Source organism: Muntiacus reevesi, chromosome 3 (assembly GCF_963930625.1).
Source record: "Muntiacus reevesi chromosome 3, mMunRee1.1, whole genome shotgun sequence".
In the NCBI taxonomy this organism is placed as follows: Eukaryota; Metazoa; Chordata; class Mammalia; order Artiodactyla; family Cervidae; genus Muntiacus; species Muntiacus reevesi.
This window is the reverse complement of record NC_089251.1, coordinates 89,480,123-89,495,551: the sequence shown is the minus strand read 5'-3', so window position 1 is coordinate 89,495,551 and position 15,429 is coordinate 89,480,123. Positions and strand designations below refer to the sequence as shown.

At 47.0% G+C, this 15,429-nt stretch overlaps 1 protein-coding gene and 1 non-coding gene across 3 annotated transcripts in view; one reads left to right on the top strand and one right to left on the bottom strand.

The window, feature by feature from the left end:
- EXOC6B (exocyst complex component 6B) overlaps positions 1-9,518 on the top strand; it is a 669,652-nt gene extending 660,134 nt beyond the window's left edge. For both annotated transcript variants that reach the window (XM_065929532.1, XM_065929531.1), the window contains exons 21-22: positions 1,262-1,374; positions 6,119-9,518. In XM_065929532.1, coding sequence (XP_065785604.1) covers positions 1,262-1,374; positions 6,119-6,245 — 240 coding nt within the window. In that variant the 3' untranslated portion in view covers positions 6,246-9,518. The remainder of the gene's footprint in view (positions 1-1,261; positions 1,375-6,118) is intronic.
- LOC136165873 (U6atac minor spliceosomal RNA) lies at positions 3,811-3,938 on the bottom strand. Its single transcript, XR_010662838.1, has one exon. It is a non-coding gene; the product is annotated as a U6atac minor spliceosomal RNA (small nuclear RNA).
- Positions 9,519-15,429: the final 5,911 nt, after the last annotated feature.

Below are 15,429 nucleotides of genomic sequence, written 5' to 3'. Positions count from 1 at the left end.
TAAGAGCCCAGACTCTGGCGTTGAATTTGACTCTTGGCTTCTCTGCATTAGTTCTGCACAGAGAGATTGTCATCTACCTATCTTCTTCAACTGTTATCTCTTGGAAAAGGAGAAGTAAGGAAATGCCCTGAGTCCAGAAGTACTTATATGTATCTCATTGCTAGAAAGACTGCTTGAAGGCCCTTCTTCTATGTAATGATGTGAGTCTGGGGCAGTGACCCCCCCCCTAAAAGTTTATACAGGGGAGCTAACAGCTTCCCTTTCATCACCCCTACCCCACCTTTGAAAGACACTGATTTTTTTCTTTTTTAGCTTTATTTAGTTATGAGTTTTAAATATTGGTTTGACAGATACCTGAGGCTAAAGTTGGCTGATAAGCAAAGCCTTTGACAAAATGTATTTAGTTACACATTTCTATCTGTTCAACCAGTGTCCTCACAGGTGTTGTATATTGCCTTCATGTAAATATTATAAGGTCCATTTATGTCTTGGTTCAGTGTGTTTCTGTGCTGTCTGCGTATCCTGTTCGTTTTTGGCATGTGTCTGTATCAACCGAGTAACTTAGCAAAGTCAACACAGCAAGTCATGAAATTCATACTTGAACCCAGACCTTTCAACCTGAAAGCTCATATAGTTGCATGTGGGGCAGTGGACACACCCACCTTTACTTGTTCATGGCTGAATTCTGAGCTCCTAGAATGGTGCTTGGCATATGGAAGACATTTTCTAAGTATTTGTTAAGTGAATGGGTGATTATCATGATAGCCTGGTGTTTTGATTCAGTCCAGTGCCAGTTTCTTTCCAGGCCTGCCTCTGAGAGCATCAGCAATGCAGTGCTTCCGGCAGAGATGGCTCTACCTTGCAGTAATTACCCGTTTATTTTCTTAGTTTTGTTACTATAGCCATTCTTTCTCTTGTGTGTGAGTCGCTCAGTCATGTCCAACTCTTTGCAATCCCATGGACTATAGCCCATCGGGCTCCTCTGTCCATGGAGTTCTCCAGGCAAGAACACTGGTGTGGGTAACCATTCCCTTCTCCAGATGCTCTTCCCAACCCAGGGATCAAACCTGGGTCTCCTGCACTGCAGGTGGTTTCTTTACCATCTGAGCTATCAGGGAAGAATCATACTCTTTCTCGTATTACAATTTTAATTTTATTCTTCAAATCTAGTGGGTAGTGAAGGGTGCTAGGAGTTTTTGAAATCCTGATTTGTCTTATCTGTCTGATTAATTACTGGAGTGGGGGTTTGGATATTTTACAGCTCTTGGATCTCTTCATCCAGTGGGATTGGTCAACCTACCTTGCGGACTACGGTCAGCCCACCTGCAAGTACCTCCGGGTAAACCCTGTGACAGCTCTGACCCTGCTTGAGAAGTGAGTACCCATCCCGTGGTCTGTTTCGAGGGATGGGGTCGTGGGGAGGGGAGATTGGTACAGAGGATAATTTTCTCTTTGCCACTACCTTGAAAAGATGGCAAAGAGGCCCCACTCTTAAAGCCGCCACAGGTGCTGTCAGCAGTTTCCATCACTGGATTTGGCAGTTCAGTCTTCCCTTTGGAGCCTCTTAATCCCTGAGCCCCAGCAATCTAAGGAAAGTGTGGGTCAGGGGAACTGTGACATTACCTCAGAGCTTACCTAGAGATGACAGGAGGAGAAAGGAAGATGCCTTAGCTTGGGGCTCAGATCAGCCTGGTGAACAGTGAGCCAGCCCCAGTATTCTGGGGTGTGATGATGGATGGAGAGCATCCCCACAGAACAGATGGCTTCTGTGGTTCCTGGCAAAGAAGCTCCTGAAATTATTTCAGCTTCCCCACCAACCCTTGCCTCTGTCAGACTGAGCTTTCTTACGCTGAGTAGCCCAAGAAAGCTGCATTGAAAGTGTCTAACTCTTGCCTTCAGTAGTCACTAGCCAGCAAAAGTGGTTGCCGTAGGACTCTTGCATCTCTGAGGCAGAGTTGCTGCTGCTGAGATTGAGTTAGCCAGTTCCAGAACATCTCCCTGACCAATGTGTCACCCAGATGCTGGCATCTGCACTGCGTTGTAGCCTGGCCCTGGCTTTAGCTTACCTAGTTGAGAGCTGGCAGACCAGAGACAAAGACCCATGTAAAAAGGAAGTTTTTCCTTGTCATCAAACTAGATAAAACTCTTAGCTTCTTAGAAGAGTGCCTTGTATCTAGACAGTGTAGTGTTTATATATAGCCAGTCAGGCAGGTCTCAAATCCTAAGAAGGCAAGGATCAGAGTCCAGGAGGCCAGAGTGAAGCCTTAGGCAGAAGGTGAGGCTGAATGGTACCTTCCTACTAAAGGTTATCCTGGGGGAGAGAAGGAGAGGAGGTAGAGCAGGAGGCAGAGATGTGTGTTTGGAGCCAAGTCACTAAGAGCCCAGAATTGACTTTTTCCAGATCAAGACAGAGACTCATGTTTCCATTTTAACTCTGTTTCCCATGATTCTCTCTCCCAATGACCTTCTTCTCTAGGATATCTAGAGAGTAAGTATATTATTCACTTGGGCTGTTTCCACTACTTTGAGGCAAGTCCTTCTGGTTTCCTCATTGACACTAATGACTACACTAAAATCCCTGCCCTGTGAGTTGTCCCCACCCTGACATACTAATCTGCTAAACCAGCCCGGTGCCAGCTGGCTGGCTGCCTCCTCTCTGCTTGGTCCTTCAAGTGACCCTTGGCTTACCAGTTCCTTTGGGGCTGGGAGTGGTGACAGGGATTTTCCCCCATCAGTGCCAGGTAAAAGGTTGCTCCCGCCCACCTTCCTGGCACACTCAACACTGGCTAGTCCAGGGCCTGAAATCCAGCCCTGACACAAGGGAGCTTCCTCAGCAGTCTTCCCGTCCTCCCAGTGGTGAGGCCCGGGCTTCAAGATGTCCCATAGAAGACTCTTTCTTAGAGGCAAGGCCTGACCCACATTCTCAGCACCCTCTGGCTTTTGTGTTGCTGCTTGGGAGTCCTGTTCATTATGTGCTCAGATGGGCTCTGGGATTCCCTTCGGCCAGGTGCCTCTCTCAACAGTTCTTACTCCTCTGTTCCTGAGAATCTCTAGATCCAGCAAGTACTGGCTTATCTACTTCCTGTGGCTCAACAACAGGCAAAAATAATCAGCTTCTCACTAGCATTCTTGAGACCTAGCCAGTGATAATGCCATGTACTTACCCCAGGTGATCAGCAGGATTTAAAAGCTCCCTTCCAAACACAGTCGGGCCAGAGGCCACCCAGATCACTGAAATCCACATTTCCCAGCCTCATAGAAATCAGTCTCTCAACTTGACCCTATCCTGCTTTCCCCACAGCCAGCTCTACCTCCAGAGCTCAATACTCTCTCCTTTCCAACCTGACACTTCTTTTATTTTCTTCCCATTTATTTTTATTAGTTGGAGGCTAATTACTTTACAGTATTGTAGTGGTTTTTGCCATACACTGACATGAATCAGCCATGGATTTACATGTGTTCCCCATCCCGATCCCCCCTCCACCCCCCTCCCCACCCCATCCCTCTGGGTCTACCCAGTGCACCAGCCCTGAGCACTTGTCTCATGCATCCAACCTGGACTGGTGATCTGTTTCACCCTTGATAATACTTGTTTCAATGCTGTTCGTTCAGAACATCCCACCCTCGCCTCCTCCCACAGAGTCTAAAAGTCTGTTCTGTACATCTGTGTCTCTATTTCTGTTTTGCATATAGGGTTATCGTTACCATCTTTTTAAATTCCATATATATGCGTTAGTATACTGTATTGGTGTTTATCTTTCTGGCTTATTTCACTCTGTATAATGGGCTCCAGTTTTATCCATCTCATTAAAAAAACAGTGGTTAGATGCCACGAAGTAGGTGGCAATGCCTTAACCGTATGTGTGTTGTCTCAGGCCCGAGAGCCTCTTCCATCCTTGTCAAGGGGAGTGCTAACCTTCTCTCCTTTCATACAACACCAACGTGACACTTCTTAGCAGGATGAGATGTAGAAAGATACAAAGACCTGATGAGGACTTTCAGGAAAGAGAAGAGGCCCCTGCGTCTTTGAGAGGTGTCCAGGGCCAAAGCAGATCCAGATCCTGGGCACACGGAGTGTGATGGGGTGGAGCCCCTCCTTTGGTCTCAGAGCATTGCCGGGTACAAGCCAGCATGCTGCCATCAGCCCTCAGGGCACCCGAGTTTCTCCTTCAAGTAATCCCCACTTCAGGCCTCAGTGGCTAAGAAATCCTGGCCTCTGGGGCCCAGAGCCTACCCTCTTCTCCTGTTCCCTCCAGCCTTATTTCTGGACCTCCCCTAAGGGAGTTGAAAGCCATCTCTGTCTTTGGGCTGCTTTGAGGAGTCATGAAACTAATGATCACATAAGATGTTAAATTAAGTGCCCTATAAAGGTCAGAAGTGCTTTTCTTCCTTTATTATTCTTTTTGTTTTGTTTAATGTTGGTTTTATTTAGATTTATAGTATATCCAACAGAGGAGTTGCTGTCTGGGATAAATAATCCTAAGTCAAGCCAGTTCCACAAACATCATGGTGCAGTTACTGTCTGAGGGACCAGATACAGTAATCATGATAGCCTGGAGGTCTTTTGTGCTTTCTTTTCAACCTAAACCTCTAAACCTCTGTCATCTCTCCTTCTTCCTACCTGTCAATCACGGACCTCCACATGTGGGTGGTTGTACCTTATATGCCATCTCTAAGTGTGCTTGATGAGCAATTCCAGGCTCAAGGCCCTAAAGCTTAGATCAGAGAGAGAAGTCTCAATTTGCTTGTGGCTGTCACCATCAGCCAGGGCCATAAAGCTGGGATGCTCATCAGAACCTCCCTACCATATGGATATAAATGTCCTTACGGACTCTCTGACCTTCTGACCTACTGGCCTTTCTAGTTCATCCCTCTGCACGGGGCCTCCCAACAGGAAAAAGTGGTCCAGGATTAGCCAAAGTCTTCCTGGGAGTAGTTTACTCCTTGGTGCCAAGTTCCTTCCATCCCCTCTCCTCACCCATCTCCATGCAGGGCAGGGAGCTGTGAAGTCAGAGAGCTGGCCGAGCTCCTGAGGGATGGTCGTGAGGAGCCACCTCGGCCAACCCCAGGGATAAATGAGTCTGGGCAGTGTCCTTCTTTCTCTACCATTAGAACTATCTGTGGGCTGGAGATCCAATGTACAGAGGCTGGGGCCAAAGTTGACAATCACGAACAAATACCAGGGGCTGGGACCCCTTTCAGGGGAATGAAAGATTCCTAGGATCTGTCACAACAGCTAAGTCAGGTTTGGGGTTCCTCTGAACCTCGGCCTAGCCTTGCCTTTCTCCATCCATGCTTTCCAGTTAGGTCTCTCCATCTGCAGAATTGACAGCCAGAACTGCCCAGGGTTTGTGCTTTAGGAATATGCCATCTTGGGAGCTTTAGCAGGAGCCAGTTAAAAAGCTTTCCAAAGGTCAAGATCTGAAGGTGTAGCAGCCATTGAGACCTCAGGGGCTTCTCTTGCCTAAAGCCCTGGTTTTTCAAGTGAGAGAATGGCTCAGCCTTTTGGCACCTGCTTCCTCAGCAGCGTGCCCTCCGAACCACCTCACTGTCTCTGGGCCTCTGTTCTGAGGCAAAGGAAAAGAGATCAGTCAAGCCCTTGGTTTTGTTAGGAGTAGGATAGAATTGCCAGCTAGAGTAATGTTTAGAAATGCATAGTGGCTCTCAGTTACTCGTGTTCTCTTGAAATTGCTAGTTAAGAGCATTGTCCTACTTTCCCTTTCAAATTCCAGCTGTAAGGTCCCAGCAGGATTTAGTAGGTTCAGGGGGTAATGAGAAGGCCTTAGACGTTCTCTGAGATCCTGTTGTCCATCAGGGGCTGCAGGAGGTGCCAGATACCTATAACAGGCTCATACCTGGGCATAGAAAGGAAGGAAGTAGGTAGGGTGAGTATGGATAGTAAGGAGGCTGGCCATGGCTGGCTCTCAACTGTTTGCCAGAAGTGACTGAAGTTGGGAGGGATGGAGGTGCCAGCAGGGCAGCCTTCTGAATAGTAGGTGAGTATGGGCCTGACAGTGGAAATGTTCTGGACTCTCCCAACTCCGGGTGGTGGTTAAGACATAGTGGCCGCCATTGCCACCTCGAATACTTTGCTCTCTTTCTTCCCCTCTCTGTTTAGGATGAAGGACACCAGCCGCAAGAACAACATGTTTGCACAGTTCCGGAAAAATGAGCGAGACAAGCAGAAATTGATTGACACTGTGGCCAAGCAACTCCGGGGACTCATCAGCAGTCACCACTCGTGAAGACGGGCCTCGGGCCCACAGAGGCTGCTGGCTGCAGCCCCGGAGTCTGGGACCCAGCGCTGGCTGGCCCTGCATTTGTGCATTCTTCTTCAAAGAGAACAAATGTATTTTTTTATAATAGCCTATGTACAGTATTCGCATAACCTTTCCCTATAGTAGAAGAGGCACAAAAGTAAGCAAGCCATGAGATGTTGCTAGGCTGGGCTTCAGGGGAAGTCAGGCTACACTGTCTTTTCCTCGAGACGGTGGTGTCGTCAGTCAGGCATGAGGAACCACCTTTCACCCGTGACTCTAGAGCTTAGGTCTGGGGCTCAGAAACTGAACAAACAAAATGGGTACTTGGCATTTCGAGGTAAGGTGAATAGGCAGAAGGATAATGAAGTATATCCTGTTCACTCCTAGGTTCCCCATTCATTACGTAGGTGAGGCTGGTTGTTCCTGACACAAGGAAGGGGCCTGGAAGACATTACTACTTGGTCTATGAAAGACCAACACACAGCTGTGGAGTTCTAGAGGTTTCTTCCCCTCAGTCCACTGACTTTCCCTGACCAGACAACAAGCATGCCCTTGTGACCAGATGACAGCTTCACCGCAGTCCCCCCAAGGGTGGCGTCTTTTAGCCTAGATCTGCCCCCAGTGCTTTTACTCCTGATTTTTCTGGGGCATGGAAGAGCTGGGTACGCAGTGGGACTAACTAGACCTTATGACTACTAGCTTTAGGTTGCCCCCACTCCAGGAAGAGGTCTTAAAAGCCAGCGTGAATGGGATCAGAGCCCCAGCCCCTTCCCCATTCCTCTCACTGCCTTCTTTCCTGGTCAAGCACTTGGTTCAGGGCATAGGTCCAGTTATTCCATAGACAGAGAATCTCAGACTTGGCCTCCTCCAGCAGTGTCATTGGGATAGTCAGATTGCAGAAGCCTGAAAAATGACCTTTTGCTTTCCGCTTAGGTAAAACCTGAAGATTACTTGGAATCGTTCCTTTGTGTTTTAAAAAAACCAACTTTCTGGCCACCATCTCTATAGGAAATGCCACCAGCTCTGTGCTGTGGGAGAGCTTTAGCTGGACTAGATGCCTTGGGATGGAGCCACCATCACCGTGAAGTAGAGCAGGTCAGCCATGTCTAATGGTTTGTCACCCCAGCCGTCCCTCACCAAGTCATACCCTGGGTGAGAAGCTCCTGCTCAAGCCTAAAGCTTCCATCCCCTTTTGAGGTCCCCATAGCTATCTTTTGGACTTGTCTGAGAAAGATTGCCTGTAATCCTGTCCTTCAAGCTCTGGAGTTGCAGAGGAGCCTGAACCGGCTGTGTCCTCTGTTGCAAATGGGCTCCTGTGACTTAATGCAAAGGCTCTGCTATGAGGTCAGTCAGCGGACCCTGCCCTTTAAGACACTTCAGGAAGACACTATTAAGGCTCCTGGCGAGAGTGTAATTGTGCTTCACCAAACAATGACAAATAAGCCACACAGGCCTTTCCAGCTAGGATTAGTGGGAAGAAAGACTCATCAAACAGAATTCTTCACTACCTTTGTCAGCTACTGAGTTGCTTCTAGGGAGGGCAGTGCTTCCATTTCACCCCACCCCCACCCCCCTGCCAAATATTATGGCACAACTTAAAAACCACGGGGAAGAAAATATGCACACAGACACACACAGACTTCCTCAAAACTGGAAAGACCGGGCTGCTGGTGGACTCTGCAGAAGATTTCTGAGGCTCATTCTTGGGGTTAATCATCCTGAGGGCTTGGTCCAGGGTCTTAGAATGAGGCTCAGAGATGAGTGCTGCCACTCAGACTTCCATAGCCAAGGGAAGGCAGGGGTCCATGGGAATGAGACCTAAAATGGCATCTCTCAAATTCTGGACTTTATTATAAAAGAGCAAGAAATGATCACTCTAATACTATTGCTTAAGAAGGGCCCCCAAACACCCTCCTTCTCTAGACCCCAATTACAGCAGAACCTCTTTTGCTTTGAGTGCTGAGACTTTGAAGTGTAAGTATGTCACTTTCAAGCATTATCATTGTTGGTCTGGTCTCAGACCTGTACCCTGGAGAAACAGTGCTACAAAGAGAAAATGATCAGGGTGGAAGAACAGGGTTACCTTACCCCTTGCACACAGAAGCCCGTCTGTAGAAAATCACTTACTCAAGCCCAAGACTCACAGGGTAGATCCTTTGTTAGACCCCTTCTTTCCTCTTGGTCTGCCTCCGGCCTTCCCTAACAAAACCAAGATGCACCTATGAGTTGTCTGTAGAGACACACCCTTGGTGACCAGGGATAGGTGAAAAACAGGGACTGGAAATGTCTAAACTGTTTGAATTGGTGAAGTCGGAGTTTTCAGTTTTATCTATAGGCTTCAAGCTAGGTCAGCCCTTGAGAGAACTTGTACAAAGCATGGGTGCCTGTGTCCCCCAGAATCCTGAGATCTGGCCTCAAATGCCCAGAGATGTAGATACGCCCCAGAGGCCTCAGTAAGAGTCGAGAACATGGGTGCTTGGAGGCCTTTCCATCTTCTAGTTGGCTGAGTTCTTGGGAAAACCAGATCCATATTCCTGAAGGGACAGTCAGGTAGGGGACCCTAGTGGGTTGCAAGTAGTAATTTAGACAGCTGGAATAGTTTTAATGTATTACACGGCAAAATCTCTGAGTAGACTAAATGACACTGCTGATGGTGGGGAAGAACAGGACGTGAAAATTGGAAGCAGCAGAGAGTTCCCATTGGTCAAGGGAATGTACAGCATCCAGGGAGCAATGCCCAGCATTTGCATTGTCTCCCAGGCCTCCAAGTCAGCCTGGCTTCACTGCACACTTGACAAGTGCTTGCTCAGCTACTCCCAGACCCAGGCCCTTTGTCCCCAAGATTGGCATTGGCCATGACTCTGCCCATGAGGCCTCTGAGCACACTCCCCAGGGCCTGCCGCAGAAGCCCCGTCACCAGAGCCGCACTTCTCCCAGGATGCTGCACCTGGCTGCTTTTGTTGCCTCTTTTATCTTTTTCCTTTGCCTGAGTTTGCGATTACTTTTCACTAATGTGTTGGAAATGGCCTTCTTATTTTGCACAAATAGTTGCACATTTATGAGGGAAATTTAGGAAAGTCCATTTTTAACTCTAAAGGGAACTTTTTTCTTTAAAACTCAACCAGTAAAGCTACTGATACAGATGGGCCTCGTGGTTAGTAGAAAACCTCTTACGTGGAAAGAGCATGTCTATTCCTCCTGTATGTTCTCTTTTAATTACTATTAAATAAGGGAGCCTACATACCTGTTCAAAAGCCACCGTGTTGTCTCATGATTTTTGTTCTCCCACCCCTTTCACACTGTGGAGCGTGGTTGGTGATCTGGATACAGACACTGCACCCCTTCAGCCTCACTAGGGACTAGAGCAGGCAGAAGCCTGCTGGGGAGGAGAAAGCCGCCTGTGAGACAAGGCAAGAAATTGAATTGTGACCTTGGAAACATTCCAAACCACCGGCCTAGGCTTTCCTGCCTGTACCATTAACACTGGCATCATCGTCATCAAGAGGAATAACCCTTGAATTGCCTGATTTATGAGGAGTACCTGGCTAGGCAACTTGGGGCTCACTGTGTTCTGAATACTGGCCCTGCCATGGAAAGGCTCCTGGTTAAGACAGAGCCAGGAGGGATTATCTAGAAGAAGGAGTGAAATGAGCCTGTCTTAGAGCTTGGTGGGGAGAGGGACAAGCATCACAGACTGCTGTGGGAATGGCTTTCATCAGGGAAGCAGCACAGAGGAAAGTGAAAGTCACTCAGTCATGTCCAACTCTTTGCGACCCCATGGACTATACAGTCCATGGAATTCCCCAGGCCAGAATACTGGAGTGGGTAGCCTTTCCCTTCCCCAGGGGATCTTCCCAACCCAAGGATTGAACCCAGGTATCCCCCATTGCAGGCAGATTCTTTACCAGCTGAGCTACCAGGGCACAGAGAAATGGGGATGTTAATTAGCTGGGCCTTGAAGGAATTAAATTCAATGTGGTGCAGACCACATTAGAGTGAAAAGTTGGCACAAGTCTGGTGTGTGCACAAATCTGGTAGGCATATCTGAAACCTCGGTGAGTAAAGCCTGAAATGTCTGTGCACAGCACCCAGCCTTCCTGGCCCCAGGCTGGCACGGAATGGGAACAGGCTGAAGAGAATTTCTTCAGTAACAAGTTTGACCACTGCAACTGGGCTTCAATGCCTGCTGTACCACTTACCAGCTGAATGACCTTGAACAGTGAACTCCCTGAATCTCATAATCCTTATCAGTGAAAGCAGAACCATAGTCGGGCCTGTTGTACAGGCTTGCTGTGAAGTGTAACTGGGCTATGGATGATCAAAAGGTCTAGCCATTTCCTAGCCACACACAAAAGCTCTTCCAGGCCTTTCCCTGCAATGTGCAGTGACAACATCATATGGAATTGTTCAGAGCATCTCTGCCTCCCAGTTTTCCCTCCCCAAGCCCATCACAGGCTTCATGGCACTGGGGTCCCCCAAACTCCTGCATAGACACTGAGATACAAGCTGTCACTTCAGACAACCAGTTACCTGGCTCAGAGTAGAGCCAGTCCTTCAGGTGGGATCTGCCCACCTCAATTCCACTTGGAACCTCCTCTGCCAAAACTTATACCACCTTCTAAAGTTTAGGAGTTCTTGACCAGAATTCTGTGCACCCTTGGAGTGTGTATGTGGGGGAATATATATACATACTCACAGGCTTGTATCCACTCAGTTTTCTGGCTAGAAGGTACATGGCTTTCATCAATGTCTAAGGAAGACTCAGGACTAAAATCCTGAATAATAACCAGATCCCTTTGGAAGTATAGATCTCCCTGAAGGAAAAGCCAGACGCTGAGCAGTCACCTCCTCTCCCTGCCTCACAGAGTTCTGGCAGGAGATTTTTCAAGACCTGCAGCTCTGCTTCCCACCTCTTCCGGGAGCCTCCACATGAACCTCAGGTCACACCTAAAAACCAGTACAACCACCATTCCTAGCTTGACCTCCCTGAACCAGTTTAGGGTCCCCAGGGGCATGCGAGGACCCTGTACTTCTGAGAAGAGAGACTTCCAGCTGGTTGAGGGAATCGCAAGCAAGAAGGTCCAGTCTAGAGGCTTGGGCTGTCAAAGCTGAACTGAACCCAGACTGTTTCCCACAGCTTCTGAGCCTGAGCTCTGACTGCTCCAAAGTCTCACCCATGGCCTTGTCCAGAGAGGGCCCAGCAACCCTTGTGGTACGCCTGCACCGTGGGGAACCGCACCAAACCAGGGACAGATGGGAGCTGTCTCCAGCTTGCCCCTTGTCTCATCTCACCAGGCAGATGAGGATGGGGAACAGCCAGTGGGAGATAAGCGGAGGGAGGAGAAAGAGTGCCAGACCCTTTACCCCGGAGGCCTCAGCTTTGATTTAATGGACACTGTTTGCCAGGAATGAGAGAGCCTCCAGGCCCAAGAGACCAGAAGACAAAGGCCCTCGAGGAAGTGCAGGGAGGCGGAGGGGAGTGGTGGGGCCCGGCATTGTGCTGGAGCACCACCCCTCTATCTGTTTCAATCACTGCTAGGGTTAGGGTTACCCTGCCTTTGGGGCCCCGGCTCCTCTGCAGGGTCTGTGACATCAGCTGTTGTGATGTTAATGGAGCCCCCCCCCAGCCCCCCGCACAGGGGGTACCCCCACACTGACCAGCCCACCTCAGCTCCTGGGGAGGATCCCAGCTCCTGTTCCCTCAGGGAGGGGGCAGTCTGTGGGCCCAGAACCCAACCCAAGACAACAGCCCCCCTCCCAGTCTGAACCCACTGCTAAGTGTACCTTCCAAGCCCAAGCTGTGACCTTCCTCTCTCCAAAGCTCCAGAAAAGGAATGAAATCTGAACATTGAGACGCTTTTCTGGCCCTAAACAATCCTTCCATTCTCTAGGCTCAATGATGGGTCTATTCCCTCCTGTAAATGGGTCTCGTAATCTTCAACTTTTACCTTTGCTTCTAAGGGTAATTAATTGCATCTCCCTCTTGTTCTCCCCACACACTCCCCTCTCTGTTACAAGGCTCAGGTTAAGCTGGGTGGACGGCTTTTCTTTCTTTCTATTCCGTAGAGTGCTTATTTTTAAAGCTGATGGAGTAATGCCCTGCCCTCTGCAGTGAACCTCTTTTCCAGAGAAGCCTGCTGGGGAAACGGCACTTCCCTGGGCACAGGAAAGGGGGCTTCCGACTGGCCAGCTTTTCAGAGAACCAGCTCGGAGCTACCATTTCACTCCTTCCAACCCCCACATAGGTTACCAAGGTTTTAGGAAAGACATTTTGAGGTACCACTCAGGAGCAAAGTGGAGGGTTAAGTAGTGATCTGGGAGGTAAAGATGGGGATGGGGGAAAGCAAGACCAAAGGGTCAGAGTCTCTTTTTTTCCAGGATGAGGAGAAACAGTAAGGTTCGAGCGCAGGGCAGCTTGAGGACATTCAGGCTGGAGGTGAGGGTAAGACCCATGAAGGCCAGCTGGCAGAGAGACTGCCGTGGTAGCGGTAGGTCATGCAAGCAAGAAGCTGAGCCTCTCAGAGGCTGGTGGTTCCTAGTGGCGGTGATCTTGGCTGACGCCTCTGCTCTTTGAAGGCCGGAAGGACGTCGCAGGCCTGTCTGAGGCCCCCGCAGTACCTCAGCCAGCAGATGGCATATGGGCTCTCGTGGCCACATCAAGTCACACTAGTGATTCGCTACACGAGAGGGGACTGTGAGAGCAGCTCTCCTTGCTAAGAGGAATTCTCTGTCACTGACATTCTTGAGAAAGCATATGGTGATAATAAAAAGCAAACCAACGTTTAGCCAGGTTTATTACCGTGTAAAATTCTCTGCAGATATGTTCCATTCCACTCTTGGTATGCCACGGAATAAGGAACAGGTTGAAAACAGATTGAGTAAGGTGAGAAATCAAAGTAGCATTTTAATTCCTGATGGGCGGGATGTGGTCCTGGCGGTGATGGTGAACGTGTTCATACATGCCTGAGCACACATGCACACAGATCCGACAGTACTACTGGAGGTTTCCCCACTGGGCCCGAAGGCCATTCCCCACATTTAATCACTGCTCACAGGATGGTGATGTTCATTTTACTACATATATACTGACTTTTTTCACAAAAAAGTTATGGTGTATTAAACTACAGAGTTCTTTTTCTACACAGTGTATCTTAAACATTTTTGTGCCAGCATACAGGATATCTTCATCTTTTGTGAAGCTCATAATTATTTCTAGTGCACAAATATACCTTGAGTTTATTTAACCAATTCCCAATTGATGGATATTTGGGATGTCTCCAGTATTTCACAGGCGTTTCACAGTATATCAAGACATCTGTATACATCTTTGCCTTGTTTAGGTATTTCTGCAGCATACAGTTTCAGGAGTGAAATTGATTGGTTAAAGGCTATAAATACCATAAATATTAATAAAAAGTGTGTCTTACTTTCTAGCAAATCACCAACTTATACCGTCTCCAATACTGTATGAGTTTGCTTGTATTCTCAGCCCTAAGGAATTTCAATATTCTTGATTCATTTTTTGCAAAAGTAAAAAATCATTTCTTTTTGTTTTATTTATACTTCCTTATAGTGAGCCTAAGCATCACTTATATTGTTTATTGCTCATTGTTTATTGCTCCTCTTGTATGAAGTAGCCATCCATTTATTGTGCCTTTAAAAAAATAGGTTGTTTCCTTGTTCATATGATTTATAACTCTTTGTCTATATGAGATTTCAATTATTTGTCTTTTGCATAGCAAATATTTTTCCCAGCTTTTCTTCTGAGTTTGTTCACGGTCCATATCTTTTAGAACTCTTCATTCTACAAGTAAAAAAAACCAACTCAGAAGAGGAGATCTATTGATTGAAAGTCCAAAGTTAGTTCAAGGTTGCTTTGTTTCAATGACTGAAAAAATCAAGGTTCTTTCCTTCTCTCTACTATCTTTTCAAGTAGCAAGGCCATCCTAAATTTCACTATCCTTCTGGTGGCTGACTGTCATTTTTCCAGGTTTCATGTCACCACACCACACTGTGTGGAAACTGACTTCCATGGGCCCTCCGAGATGAGTAAGGAACCTTCTGTCCCAGATGCCTCCCCTATTTGGAGACCTAAATTTAATTACATGTCATTCTTTTTGATCAGGACCAATTCATGAGTTTACTGCTTAGGCCAGAGTGACTTGTACCAATCATGGTGGCAAAGTCAACAGGGTTACCTTGGTAGGTTAAACCAATCAGTTCTTATCCCTAGAATTTAGAGTAAAGAGATATTAACACTCACCACGAAGCAAACTGCAAGATGTCTGTGCAATGGGGAAGAGGTGGGTGGAATATTGAGGAGACAGGCCACAATATTCACTGCATGGTGCTTTTTTGTCATATAGAAAGTTTTTTTCATTTTTGGAATGTTAATTTATCAGAATTTTCATTTATGATGTTTCGATTTCACATCATACTTAGATTTTCCCCTCTTCAAAACTGTAAAAACATTGACCCATGTTTTCTTCTGATATTTGTGTTTAATATAGCAGCCATTTATCAGTTTGAATTTTAGGTGAAGAATATGGCATAGACCCAGCTTTTTCTTTTTTTCCAAATGGCTCACCAGTTGTCTCCCGACATCACTGATTTCTTTTTAAATGTTATTTTTTATCATATATAAAATTCCCACTTATTCTTGGGTCTATTTCTGGACTTTCTACACTGTTCCATGATCATTCTGTTTCTGAGCCATTACCACATTGTTTTAGTTACCATTGTCTTTGTAATTTGTTTTAATATCTAGTAACCTACATTGTGGAGTAGGAAATGGCAACCCATTCCAGTATTCTTGCCTGGAGAATTCCATAGGCAGAAGAGCCTGGCGGGCTACAGTCCATGGGGTCACAAAGAGTTGGACATGGACTAAAGCTACTGAGTGTGCATGTGTGCATGCAGCCTACATCGTGGTTTTCTTTTTTCAAAATGTTCTTCAATATTTGGATACTTATCCCTCCCAAGTAGTTTTTTTTTTTTAATTGAGGTATAGTTGCTTTAAAATGTTGTATTCTCCCAGAGTAGTTTTAATCTTTAAAAAAATGTTTAAAGGTATACTTTTGACTGGAATTGCATTGATTTTGACTGGAATTGCACTGAATTATAAAATAATTTACAGGTAAACAACACTTTCATAACATAAAGCCTGTCT